At 43.8% G+C, this 14,325-nt stretch overlaps 1 protein-coding gene across 1 annotated transcript in view; it reads left to right on the forward strand.

The window, feature by feature from the left end:
- Positions 1 to 1,316: 1,316 nt before the first annotated feature.
- Positions 1,317 to 14,325, forward strand: part of LOC147880318 (uncharacterized) — a 144,377-nt gene continuing 131,368 nt past the window's right edge. The window contains exon 1 of the mRNA XM_087371152.1: positions 1,317 to 1,389. Coding sequence (XP_087227278.1) covers positions 1,363 to 1,389 — 27 coding nt within the window. The 5' untranslated portion in view covers positions 1,317 to 1,362. The remainder of the gene's footprint in view (positions 1,390 to 14,325) is intronic.

The raw sequence follows: 14,325 nt of genomic DNA on the forward strand, positions 1-14,325 counted from the left end.
TACCAACAATTTGTCTTGTAGCCCACCAAGATTGTTAACAAAAGTGACAGCGATCTGCCTCTCTGTACTTCTTGCGACAGCCAAGAGGCTCGAAGCTTGTGAGATTACAATACCTTGCGAAGTGGCACTACTGCAATAAACCACAAAAAATGTATGCAAGAACCCAATGTCAAGTGTGCTCCATGCTGACGTTGGGTTCTTGCATACATTTTTTGTGGTTTATTGCAGCAGTGCCACTTCGCAAGGTATTGTAATCTCACAAGCTTCGAGCCTCTTGGCTGTCGCAAGAAGTATAGAGAGGCAGATCGCTGTCACTTTTGTTAACAATCTTGGTGGGCTACAAGACAAATTGTTGGTAGTATTTTTTTGGATTGAAAGCTTTAAAGAGTACAATGTGAGAGCTTTCAAGAGTGCAATGTAGGGTTGAGAGATTTTAGTCTTCATCACTTGGGAATCTATAATCAATGCACCAATTAGCATAGTTGATGTAGGATTGAGCTTGATCCAAGACTACTATATATTTGCATCTTTTCTAATATAATTCAATGCTTTTCATTTGAGTCTATCTGAGTTATTTTGCAAAAGCCCTTTTGTTCTCTCTCTTTGCTCCAGTAACATGGAGTCATCATGTTGAATGCATGTACGAGCCTTGGTTGCTTGTCTCTGTCACAAGCAAAATACAAGCCTCTACTGGGGAGAGAGAGAGAGAGAGAGAGAGAGACGAACTGGCAAAGATAGTTATTGGAGCAAGGCGAGCTGGCCTCTATTGAAGCAAGGAAGGAGAGAGAGAGAGAGAGAGAGAGAGGAGCTGGTAGAGATAGTTGCTACAGAAACAATTTCAAGAGAGTGGGAGCACATCCTTCGAATTTTTTAATATTTCTGAGGTTTCGTGGCTTTCAACTATTACAAGTTCAAAACAGTAATGTCATGGACGTTAACTCTTTGGTATCCACTATACCATGCTTCCACGCGGAACATGGGGATTGGAACCAGAGTGCTGAAACCCCTAGGCCAAAGAATGTTATTAGTAGGCGAAAGAAAGTTGATTATATAAGGTAAGAAGATAAATTGGATAAAGTGCAAAACGCAACAAAATGGAGACAGTTTTAAAAATATATATATATATATCACCTTCAGTCACCCTCGTTCAACGTGCGAGCGATCAACCACCTCCGTCCTGTATGCAATCATGCAAACCCAATTATAAATAGTCCTCATCCACGAGGTCTTGATTGAGATCCATGGCGAAGAATTGATTGATTGAGATCCATGGCGAAGAATTTAGCGTCTGCTTTTCTTGAGACCGTTTGTTCGAGAGAGAGTTCTCCAATGCTCCCAATACGCTTTGGCTCCTGATAAATAATGGATTTCAACTCAGTGTGTTTCGAGGTACTTCGAAAAGCCAACTCGTCGTCTTTGCATGTTCTTAAGTAGGGAACGGCGATCGTCAGTGTTATCCATAAGGAATGATGGAGATGATTATTGAGGTGAGTCTACGTGTGAGGGGTCATATTAGCACGATAGTGGAACCTTAATAATTGTCTTCAAGGCGTTGCATTGATGACGAGGTGAGAGATTTTTCAGCAAGAGCGAAGTTCAAAGAGGCCAAGGAAAAAAAAGGGAGGCAAAAAACTAGAGAATTCGCCAAACAGTGTCGTCTACAATTTCGTTCTTCATTTGATTTCTCTTTCAGACCCTTTTTTGCTCTATCATTGTCACTGGAGAAGACTGGCTCCTCTCCAGCCCGGTGCCCTCCTCAAGCCAGGTGCAAGAAAATTGCCTCTCCAACGAGTTCCAAAGGAGAGAGACACGCAAAATCGGTCTCAAACGGCTAGGATTTGCATCATATGCATTGTACATATTAGATGCGTTGATCATATTCACGTGATTACGTGTTGCTTTGAAATGATGTTTTATCAGCACACTAGTAAACTAATTGAGACGTAGACTACGGAGGTTTCAGTGAAATCACGCATTCTACAATCGCAAGCACTCCTAAAAGGGTCTCTCATTTAATAGAATTTCTCAACATCTGAAACAGAATTTTGTAGCCAGCTCATCCAACAGGCCAGCCAGTCCCCAAGCCCGTCAGGTATGGTTGACAACAAACGACCAGGTAGAAGGGGAGTTGAACATATTGAAGGCTTCCTTTTGGCATCATGCGCAGCAGCCAGCCTAGCGGCAGGAAGAACCAGCAATCGGCTCCATCAGCATGGGCACGTGACATTTTGCTGGGGTGCTTTTAAACCCAACGCTGAATGCAGGTAGGGTATGCTGCGGACTTTCTTAAAAGCCTATGCCCATAGAGGCAGTATCTACCTGGGATTTCTTTGCTTTTGATCCTTAGGTCAGCCCTGCAACTGTTTTTTTGGTTGCTGACTATTCTTAGAGGTGAGTCCAATCACAAGGCAACAGTTTTTGGTGTCTGGATATTGAGAATTAAGGCACCCATCCATGTAAGAGGACAAATTGTTCCAGGAATGATAATGGGTCATTCAATGGAAGAAAGTGCCATGGGACAAGCCCACACGATTTAAGAAAGAAAAGAGAGTTGCCATGGGAGTAGCAAACAGGACTTAAGAAAGAAAGGAGAGTTGCCATGGGAGAAGCAAACAGGATTTAAGAAAGAAGGGTGCTCAGTTTGATGTTTTTTAGATCAGTGGCCACCTTGAGCAATGCACAGGCTCTCCTTTCACAAAGGGTTGTTGATTCTGTCGATACATTTGGAACTTTATAGAGCATGTTTTGAAATGTCAATTATAGCCAGCAAGCGCATCCCTCTCTATCTGGTTTTCAGGTTCAGGCGCTCTTTTCTCTTACTATGCCTTTGTAGTAAGAACACTGCCTACTTTTTTTGTTGTGATCGCATTGTCGACTACATAGCGTCTGTAGGAAATATGTCACTCCATCGAAACTTTGTGATGGTATTGTGGACTCTTGGAATCACAGGTACTCATTTGTTGTGCATATATCTAACAGCAACATGAAGTGCAAGCCACAACTTTCTACTGTCTTTGTGATCATTGGTTTTTAGATTGTGCTCAAAGACCATCTTATAGTTGCCTTTTCTGTTGGTCACATGTCCAATCGTTAAAGATTTTGAGACTTTTTGGATGCTCCTCAATGATGAGTATACCAAGGTTCTAGCCTTTGACTGAATCCAAAAGGCATAGAGAATTTTTGACGCCAAATATTTAAACAATAGGTCCGATTGCTATGCAGAATTTCTCTGGGCCCCTTCCGCAATGACATTGTGGTAGGCTGTCCTGCAACTTGCAGCAGCTATCATTTATACGATTCCATGAGGATGTGTATCCTTAGCTGCCACATGTTTTACAAAGACGCTGTTGATAAGCAAGACGTGCACTCTCTGGCCAAACTGACCTTTGTGGTAGAGCCACTAAGCATATGCAGCCATGACTGTGGAAGAATCTGGATTTGCTTGGAGGATACTCTAAATCAATTGAGTGGAAGAAGAACAAGTAGCAGTGGGCTGCATACACAGGTTTTCAAACTGTAAGAATATCCCATTGTCATCATACAGAGCTCTTCATGAAAGTTTCTCTATAGGAAAGCCTCAATGTAAGAGTATAATATGTTCATTACATCGATGACATGAAGTCAGAGAAGGAAGCGCTTATTTCTACCTTTTCCTTCACACTGGTTTCATTATCTAATTTTCACAAGTGGCTTTCTTTTGTTAATATTTTGATTTCAAACTTAAACGGAGGCTTTCCACTTTTGTGGGAGGTGATGAGACTACAACGCCAGGTTTTGGGTATTGTACTAAAGGAGAGGAGCTTGAATTATGGACTAGACAAAGAACTACATATTCTTCCATAAATAATCTTTCTCTCTTCTTTGTTTACAGAGGTGTGAATGTAGAATAGTGAGAAGAACAACATCAAATTGCACAAACAAATGAAGGTGATGCATTTATTTAACTTCAATTTCTAAATATTTGAACACCTGTGACAATAACCTGCAACAACTCAAAGGAAGGGCATGCCCACAAATTTTAGGACACAAATTCCAAAGATTTGGACACCTGTGACGATAACCTGCAACTGAAGGAAAGGGCATGCCCACAAGTCTTATGGAGGGTAGAGGGGAAGAGTAGTAATTCTTCCTCATCGTGTATTTATTCCACATGTAAGCTGCATGTATGCACATACACACAACTTATTGTTGTTAATTATACATTTAACTTGCACAACTTATTACTTTGATATGAAATCCAATTTATCATAATAGATGTGTTGTTTAATGTCTTACCGTAGTTGCATGAGCAGTTTTCTTGATGTAACAGGAATCAATTCTCAATCAAGTTTTACTATCATGTTTATTTTATCATGTCAAACCCCCAAAAAAATCAGTTTACATTCAATAGATCCTGAGAATAATTGAATAAACCAGTAGGAGACATGAAGGAGGGAGAGGGATGTGATTGCTAGCTTTTTTAATTGGTTTTTGTTTTTAAAAATAATGCATTGCTTTGATTGAAAACTTTGTGTTGTTTACTTGTTTTCATAAAAATAATGTCCTGATCACTCTTCATGCAACTCTCTCTGATCCACCTACCGCATTCACTGAGGATCGCCATTATGCAGTTTCGAGTGTCATCACACCGACTCCATATCGAGAGCGGACGAGCTGAGGGGATACCCAGAGGGTGTCGCATATGCACACTATGTGATCAACAGGAAGTCGAGTCAGAGGAGCACTTCGCATTCAGATGCCCGTCTACTATGACATCCGTTGTCGATATCACTGTCTCTTCAGAGATGGTTTTGTGCCCCTCTCCGGGCTTCTTTCATACCCAAACTGGGGGTGCCTTGCTGCTTTCCTTCATGAGGCACTTTGGCACAAAGAGCACCTACTTAGGGCATGGATACCGACCTCCGACACACAGTCTAATTCTTCCCAGAGCAGGATTACAAAGTTTTTTCACTCGGACCATATGGATCACACTCCTTGACAGGAGACGCAATAGAGACCCAAAGTTTGAGACACGCCATACTTGACAGCGGATAGACACACAGATTACACTTAGCGACCTCCCATCCCTATTCAGACCTGGAGCACGGCCCATAGGAGTTACAGTAGCTCTGGTTAGAGTAGGGTCATCACTAGGAGATCGAGATGGATTGCACCCACGGACAGCCGCCAGCGCTCCATCACAGGCTATACATCCGCACAACCTCACCCTCCCCTGAGCTTCCACTGACACCCACATAATTATGAGACCACATTGTATAGATGAGGATGATAATGTCACTACTAATGATATATGAGTATGTATATTTTGAGGACTTAGCACTCAGCATGGGTGATGATGCTCACTTAGTAGCTCCACCCTTCTCCTTGTTGTATCATGTTTTCTACCAGTCTCATAGACCCATCGGTCTTTCATAGACTTTAATAATCTCTCTCTCTCTCTCTCTCTCTCCCCCCCCTCCCTCCCTACCTCCCTCCCGCCCCCCCCCTCCTCTTACCGGGAAGAATTGGTGCTTAATCACCCTCTCTCTCTCTCTCTCTCTCTCTCTCTCTCTCTCTCTCTCTGTGTTGTTGCTCCCTTTTTGCTTCTGCTGCTGCCTCTGCTGCTCTACCACTGCCTCTGCTGCTCCTGCCATGCTCCCCTCCACACTAGCTGCTCACCCACCCGCCACCCTTGCTCTCCACCTCCACCCACCTTGCTCGCTGCTCCCCCCCGCCACGCTTGCTGCGCGCCTCCACCCTACTCGCTGTTCACGGGAGCCCCGTCTGCCCCTCCAAGCTGTCGCGGGCGTCGCCGGATCCCCCAAGGGCTTCTCATCCCCCCTTCTCTGTGTGGCGCCTTATGTTGGGTACCGGGGGCACCTGTGTGAGCCCTGAGGCCCCCAAGCAGCCCCATGGGCTGCTCAGTTGCGCCACCAATGCCATAGGGATCCCCGTGGCCCGTAGCAACTGTGTGTTGCTTGTGAGGCAGCCTCATGCTGCTAGTCATCGAGGCTGACCTTGGTGGCCAGCCCCTCAAGACCTCAAGGCCTCCCTCCTCAACTCTCGCACTCTACACCGAATCTGTACCTGCAAAAAAAATACACTCCAAGAAGATTATAGGATCAAGAAAGGCTGCCAATATGGGGACAAAAGAGAGCTCACTAGATCAAAAAACAAGAGGTGAGAAGGACTGGAAGTATAGCCTCATTTGGACGAAGGTGGAGAAGATAGAAGACCCGAGTGTCAAGGCTTGCATATCAACACTCAAGGAAGTATGCAAGTTACAAGACATTGAAATTGAATGCCTACGCAAGAAGCTGAGAGATACTAGAGGAGATGAGCTCTCAAACCTCCGAGCCCAAATGCATGATGAAATGAAGGAATGGCAAGAGGAGATGCAAACCAAATGGACATGTGAAAAAGGTAAAATGTTGTAGGACATGAATTGTGTTCTAGGTGAAAAAACCACTCATTTGGCCTCTCAGATTGCCGTTAAACGAGGAGCTGAACACCATCAAAGAACAAATGCAACAGCTCAAAGATGCAAAGGGGGTGCCAGAGGAAGGATGCAAGATCATTGATGTACTGAAATCAGAGAATGAACAGCTCAAAAAGGAAATGGCAGCTTTGGAAACAATGGTACCAGGGAAACATGCAGAGTTCATACAGCAAATCGCGAAGGGGAATGCAGATATGCTTGCATGGAAAGATGTGCTAAAGAAAGACACAACACGGGATCCAAAGATTGAGGAGACCACGCCCTCCCCCATGTCGTGAGATAGCTTGACAGACACAAATACGAGAGCTCCTCACATCTCATCAAAGAGCCACTAGGTTACCTAGATATACGAAACCTGAGCATGTAAAGTACTAGGAGTGCTAGCCCTGAGTAACTGACACTCCTCTGGTATTTGGCTTTCGCTACTCTGGCATTTCGACACTTGATTTATTAGTTTTAGCACTTTAGCTTTTTAGCTTTCAGCAAGGGTCTTAGTGAACCCTTTGCTTCAGCCCTCAGTGGCTTGTATGAGTTACCTTTTTGGCATGTACTTTGTCTCATAGGCCCGCAAGGCCCCTTGTAGACATTAATACATCTTTCTTTTCTTTCTCTCTCTCTCTCTCTTTGCCTATTTATATTGCTTAAGCATTATGTACTAGTTGCTTTAACAAAGTTTCAAACCATGTGATTTTTTGCAACACGATGTGTTTGGTGCCTGAGCAATGCGTTGCATTAACATACATACCAGTACACCAAGATCTGTGTATCCTACATCAGCAACACTTAGAGCTGTTACTAAGAAAAGCTACTCAGTTATTTCCACATTTGCTGCCGGTTTCGACTCTTCTGATTCTTGATTGGACTCTTTCCTCCTCTTTTGGTCATCCTTCTTCTTTCTAGAGTCCTTCACAAAATGCCTGGCTGGCCACAGTACAAGCATTTCTTATTCTTCTTGCTTCCATTTTCATCATGGGTCTTATTGGGCTTACCGTTGTGAGACTTATCGTTGTGCCTTTACTCTCGTCTTGAACATGAAAGGACTTATCTTGGATTCATCATAGTATAAGACATTACAAAGATATTGTGTTGTAGGCATACAGTCAACCCTATGGTTGACCAGTAGTACTTGGGTACTATTTATACCAAGTACTTGTATTGTTTCATTTGAACATTTCTATTGGAGCTTTCTTGTGTGTGCACTCTTGCTCACTTGTGTTCACAACCTGTCTCCACTTTGTTCCTACATTTGGTATCAAAGTGCTTCTGTCTCTAGAGCCCATTCCTGCGCTTGCTTCCAGACTCCCACAAGGTTAGTCCTCCAGTGCGCATTCCTGGTTCTCACATTCAGCTCTCCAACTTTCGTTTGAGGTAGCTCCAACAGTCCAACGGCTGTTTTTTAACCTTTTGAGGTCCGATTTCGACGTTTTTTGAAAGACGTCTGTATGTCCGTACGTCCGTACAGATCTGTCCGTACAGTTGCGCAAGTCCGTGCGACTTGTCGGAAGGTGATTTCAAGTAGTTTTTGGCTGTTTTTCAACGTTTTTGCTCAGATTTGGACCCTTTTCAGCCCCAGCCTCTCCCGGGTGTGTTCTAGCAGCTCCAGGCGTCTCCATACTTCTCCAGGCTCTTCCCTACACGAGTATTGTCTTCAGAAGTACTCCCAACAGCTTCATTCAGCTCCAAGCAGCTCACTTCAACTCCTTTGTCATCTCCAACTTGCCCACACAGTCAGTGGACTGTTTTGCAGGTAGTTCGGGCCAAGGTGCACTTTCAGTAAGTGTTTTGAGCTGTGTATTTCGCTTCGGGACTCTTTTTGCAGTCCATACTCTTGCACTCTCAGGTGCATTTGCAGATACTCTGCATTGTTGGGTGCATTTGTAGTTACTTTACAGTTGTGGATGCCTCTGAGCTCCGTTGGATGCATTTAAGCACTCGTGGGTGCGCTATTTCAGATTTGGGTTGTGCATTTTCAATTTGGGATTGCACTTTAGATTGCAACAGAGTGCAGTGATTGGTTGATGCCATTTTTGCAATGATTGCATTGCGTAGTCAGTGGCATTTTAGAGCAGTCAGTCGTACTTTGCATTTACAGCAAGCATTTGTTTGGGATTTGCAAGCACGTTTGCAGCGAGTTGCACTTTTGGGACTTGCAGTTCTTTTTGCAGGTACATTTGCAGCTTGTGGGTTCCCATTTTGCATCATGTCGACTCTTTTCGACAGTTTTGGCAATTTGTCCGAGGGTGACAAGCTGGATGGACCAAACTATGCCTTGTGGTCATTCATGCTTAAGAACATCTTGGTTGGTAAGGGCTTGTGGGATATTGTTAGTGGGGATGAGGTGAGGCCAACAGGCTCATCTACACCAGCACAGCTTCTTCGGGCCAAACTACAGGCATAGATAGCAGACTACTATAGCCCCTCCTGCTAGTCCCATAGCATCGATGGAGAAGCAAAAGAATTTTGACCGCCGCAGTGCCCAAGCAATGTTTTTTATTACCACAAATGTAAAGAGGCACATTATGACGACTATCAAGCCGTGCAAGGATGCAAAGGTAGCATGGGAAAGATTGATAAACATGTATCATGTTAAGAATGAGGCAAGGGCCATTGCCTTGACAAATCAGCTCAAGGATCTCGAGATGGAGGAAGGCCAGGCCATCACTGATCATATTGCCAGGATCACTGATCTACGTGATCAACTCGCAAGTATTAATGAGGAAATAGAAGACAAGAAGCTTGTCTCTATTACTTTCAATAGCTTAGCGCCCTCATATGGCACAGTCATCACTTCATTGACCATTGTTCTTAGGACAGCCTCACTCTCCTTCGATGAGTTAGTTGGAATTTTGTTGTAGGAAGAGGAGAGATGCTCAAAATTTGCCAAACCCTCTCGTTAGGGTGAGCAAGCGCTTGCCATGGGTGGAAAGGGCAGATTTCAGAAAAAGTTTGAGCCTAAACACAGCCATATAACTCAGCCCAAGGAGGGGAATGCAAGCAGGTCAAGCAAAAATCAGAAAAATGGCAAATGCAACTATTGCAAGAAGCGAGGACATTACATTGCAGAGTGTTAGAAAAGGATTGCCAATGAAAAGAAAAGACAAAGGGACAGCTCTAGCAGTAATTTTGTTGCTCCCACTAAAACTCGTGCTTCAGATGCACATGGTGAAGCTCATCTTGCCCAAGGTGATAGAGATTTTGTGTTTGCTGCATTTAATGAGAAGATGGATGCCAAGGGGGATTTGAATGCTGAAAATCAATCAAGGGATGCTTCCCTTGTTGCAAGTGATACATGGTATATCGACAGTGGTGCTACTAAAAGCACATGACTCCTCGTCGCCAGGAGTGGTTTGAGAGCATCACACCTGTTCATGGCAGACAGGTTACATGTGCCAATGATGCTTCTCAAGACATCATCGGAGTTGGGCACATTCCCATTTAGCTTGATAATGGGAAAGTTAAGCATACCAAGATGTTTGGTATGCTCTAGATTTGAGGCAAAATCTGATTTCAGTTTCAAACATTGTCCATGTTCAACATATGTTGGTCGAATTTCAGGATAACCGATGCAGGATCAAGGATCCAAAGAAAGGGTATGAGGTTGTAGCAACAGGCACATATGATAGAGGCTTATACAAGCTTGATGCTCAGCCTTAAGATTAGAAGGTATTGGCTGTAGCAAACACTTCCCAGGCTGATTTATGGGATGCCAGGTTTGGACATGTCCATCATAGGGCATTGTCCTACTTGTACAACAATAATATGAAGTGTGTGAGGGGTGTGCACTTGGCAAATTGCATCTCTTGCCATTTAGTAAACAAGGCAAGAATTGGGTCAAGGTAACCAGAGTGTTGCAGATAGTGCACAGTGATGTATGTGGCCCCATGACTATTCCCATGCATAGAGGAGCAAAGTACTTTGTGACCTTTATAGATGACTTCTCCAGGTTCACATGGCTTTTTCTCATGAACGAAAAATTTGAGGTGTTCTATTGGTTTCAGCAGTTCAAAGCTATGGCTGAGAACCAAACCAATTCTAGAATTGGAACACTCAACTCAGATAGAGGGGGAGAGTACATGTCACATGCATTCCAGGGATTTTTGAAGCAGCATGGGATTAAACATCACTTGACATGCCCTTACATACCACAACATAATCCAATCCTTGAGAGGAAGAATCGTACTGTCATGGAAATGACGAGATGCATGCTGAAATTCAAGAGTCTCAAAGGCTTTTTGGGGAGAAGAAGTGGTGACAGCCACTTATATTCAGAACAGATGCTCTACCAGAGCTTTTGTTAATGTGACTCCATTTGAGGCTTTGTATGGCTTTAAGCCAAAGGTTAGTCATTTTAGAGTTTTTGACTCAGTGGCATATGCTTTGGTTCCAGGTGCGCATCGGAGAAAGCTTGATGACAAGAGTGTCAAATTCATTTTCGTGGGGTATAGCACTGAAAGCAAGGGATTTAGGCTTTATAAATCCCGCTACCAGGAAGGTAATAATCAGCACAGATGTTCTCTTTGCTGAGAATGAGTGCATGCAGCCCGCTAGTGCAGACTTGCCCCCATACAATGACACCCCTTTGGACATCATCCAGTTTGAGGATGATGAGACGGAGTCTCTTGTTGCTTCCCCTTCTACTTCTTACAGTTCAGATGGCTTGCCACATGTTGAGGATGGCTCTCCCTCAGATGTTTCAGATTTGCAGCCAATTAATGAGAATAGACAGCCTCATGTTTGGAGGCATTATCAATGTTGTGAGGCCACTGAAGATGTTGATGCAGCCCCGAGTGGTACAGCAGAGAAATCTATTCCATGTTGGGTAAGGTTGACCATTCAAGATGCTAAGGATCAGCCTACTTTGGGGAAAACTAGGGCCAGCACTCAGAAAAATCAGAAAAAGGTCAATTTTGCTTTGATGACCTCAATGATGGAAGCTGAAAATGAGCCTCGGAGCTTCAAGGATGCTCAGCATAATCCGGCATGGCAGAAAGCTATGGAAGATGAGATTAAATCCATTGAGAAGAATGCCACATGGGACTTGGTTGATGCGCCCATTGGGAAAAATGTGGTTGGCACGAAATGGATTGATAAGGTGAAATACCATTCAGATGGCACAGTTGAGAGATACAAAGCCCGTTTGGTTGACAAGGGGTATGCACAAGAGGAGGGAATAGATTATGAGGAGACTTTTGCTCCAGTGGCCAAGATGACCACCATTCGTTCTGTCATCTCTCTTGGTGTATTTTATGGTTGGTCAGTGTACCAGATGGATGTCAAGACCTCTTTCCTCAATGGAGATCTTAAAGAGGAGGTCTATGTACATCAGCCCCAAGGTTTTGAGGTGAAGGGACAAGAGCACAAGGTATGCAAGCTCAAGAAGGCTCTATATGAATAAAGCAAGCACCTCGTGCGTGGTATTAGAAGATACATCAGCTTTTGCTGGCCCAGGGCTTTGTCAATACTCATACAGAGCCAAATCTGTATGTTCTGCAGCAAAAATCAGAATTGGTCATGTTGGTACTATATGTGGATGACATCATACTCATTGGCAGTGATTTGCAGCAAATTACAGCAGTGCAGTCCGCTTTATGTCACAACTTTGACATGACAAATTTGGGCCTATTGCATTATTTTCTTGGCATTAAGTTTTGGCAGACCCATGATGGGACTTCTGTCACAGACAGAGTATTCGAAGGGGTTGTTGCAGAAATTTAAAATGGAGAACTGTAAGCATGTGGCTACTCCATTGGAAAAGGGACTCAAGCTGAGTAAGCATGATACTGCTGAAAAGTTTGATGGCACTTTGTACAGGCATTTGGTTGGTAGTTTGATATATCTATGCTCCACACGGCCTGATATTACCTATGCCATAGGGCTTTTGAACCAGTTCATGCATTGTCCCACAATCACACATTGGAATGCAGCAAAGAGGGCTCTTAGATATGTCCATGGCACACTCTCTCTTGGCTTGCATTATGCTTTAGATTGTGATCTAAAGCTGAGTGGTTTCACCGACTCAGATTGGTCAGGGGACATTGACAACAGACGGTCCACTATTGGCTATTGCTTCTCATCGGGTTCAGCCTGTATCTCATGGTTCAGTAAGAAGCAAGAGCGACTCTCTCTTCCCTCCAGTGAAGCAGAGTACAAAGCTGCAAATTCAGCCACTACGGAGTTAATGTGGTTAAGAAAGCTTGTGCATGACTTGCATCGCGAAGCAAACTCTATCTTCTGTGACAACCAGAGTTGCATTGCCATAGCCAACAATCCTGTCTTTCATGCTCGCATGAAACACATTGAAAATCATTATCATTATGTACGGGATTGTATTTTTGATGGCTTCACTGATCTCATCTATTGTCCATCTGAGGACAATGTGGCATATATCCTCACCAAAGCTCTGTCAACAGATCTTTTCTTATAACATCGACATGGCTTGGGGATCAGAGACATTCTCGCAATGGCAAGGGGGGTTGTGAAGTGATTCACAATGACATTGTTTTCATATACTCCCATAGGTTGCATATCCATCTAGACGAATTTGTGCAACCATGGTACTTTAGGTACTGCAGGGTACACCTGAGACATTTCCAGGGTACTTTCAGCCATATCTTTGAGGGGGGATTTATAAGACATTACAAAGATATGGTGTTGTAAGCATTAAGTCAACCCTATGGTTGACCAGTAGTACTTGGGTACTATATATACCAAGTATTTGTATTGTTTCATTTGAACATTTCTATTGGAGCTTTCTTGTGTGTGCACACGTGCTCACTTGTGTTCACAACCTGTCTCCACTTTGTTCCTACACATAGTTCTTCTCTCAGGCTTCCTCTTGCAAAAGCAGAGGCACTAGCTCGTCGAAAGTCACTAGTACAAACCATTTCCTTGCCACCATGGTTGTAATCACCCCTTTGTAGCTCCTAGGAAGCATGCCAAGAAAGAGCCTAACAATCCTTGCCGAATCCGTCTTCCGACCGTGGAAAGTTGATCCCTCACCACTTTCATCTTGGTGATGTTCTCCTGAAGTAAGTCCCCCTCATGTGCATGGTATACAACTTTGCCTAGAGATCGAGAATCCTCGCATCATTGTTGATCTCATACATGATCCTTGGCATGGTCCATGCTGAGAATGCTGTATCTGCAAGTTGAATATGCGGGAGGACTGAATTTGCAGTCATGCCAGTGATAATGGCAAGGGCCTTTGCTTCACGCAGTTCCCAATGCAATGCGATCTGCTGGTGTCACAGCTCTACTCCTGTTGTAATCTCCCAGATCAGCCAAACCACCATGTGGCTCTAGACTTCATCTTCCATAGAGGGTAGTTGCTTCCGTCAAGCTTATCCATTTCCCCAAAGCAAGGGATGGGCTGCTAACAGCCATGATGAGTATGTGAAGGGCTTACCAATTCATACACCTACCCGAATCTGGATCACCCTCCTTGCAAGGGTACCTGTCCTTTAGACATAGAAGTCAATTTCTATAAGATGAACCGAGATCCCCTTTCACTAAGTTCTCACCTTCAAGCTCCCAACTCTTGTGAGTGTCCATCAAGGCTCTTAGAAAACCAAGGTGGACGTTGATTGCTACTGCCAACACTCCGTGAACTAGAAGATAAACAAAGAGATAGTGCCCAAGATCACATAGGGCTAATTTCAAATCCAACTACTTTCCTTATTGTGTACTAATGTAGAGAGTGAGAGATGTGCATACAATAATTGAACAGTGCTGTAGAGAGATGTAGAAAGAGTAATATATGTTTGTCCAAAGATGAACCAAACCATATACAAAATCTGGGCACAGAGTGCCACCATCTATCAGCAGGGTGCTGCCTAAATGTGAACCCT

The sequence above is a fragment of the Dipteris shenzhenensis genome, chromosome 32 (assembly GCF_047967505.1).
Source record: "Dipteris shenzhenensis isolate YYH24624 ecotype China chromosome 32, Dip_SZ_1.0, whole genome shotgun sequence".
In the NCBI taxonomy this organism is placed as follows: Eukaryota; Viridiplantae; Streptophyta; class Polypodiopsida; order Gleicheniales; family Dipteridaceae; genus Dipteris; species Dipteris shenzhenensis.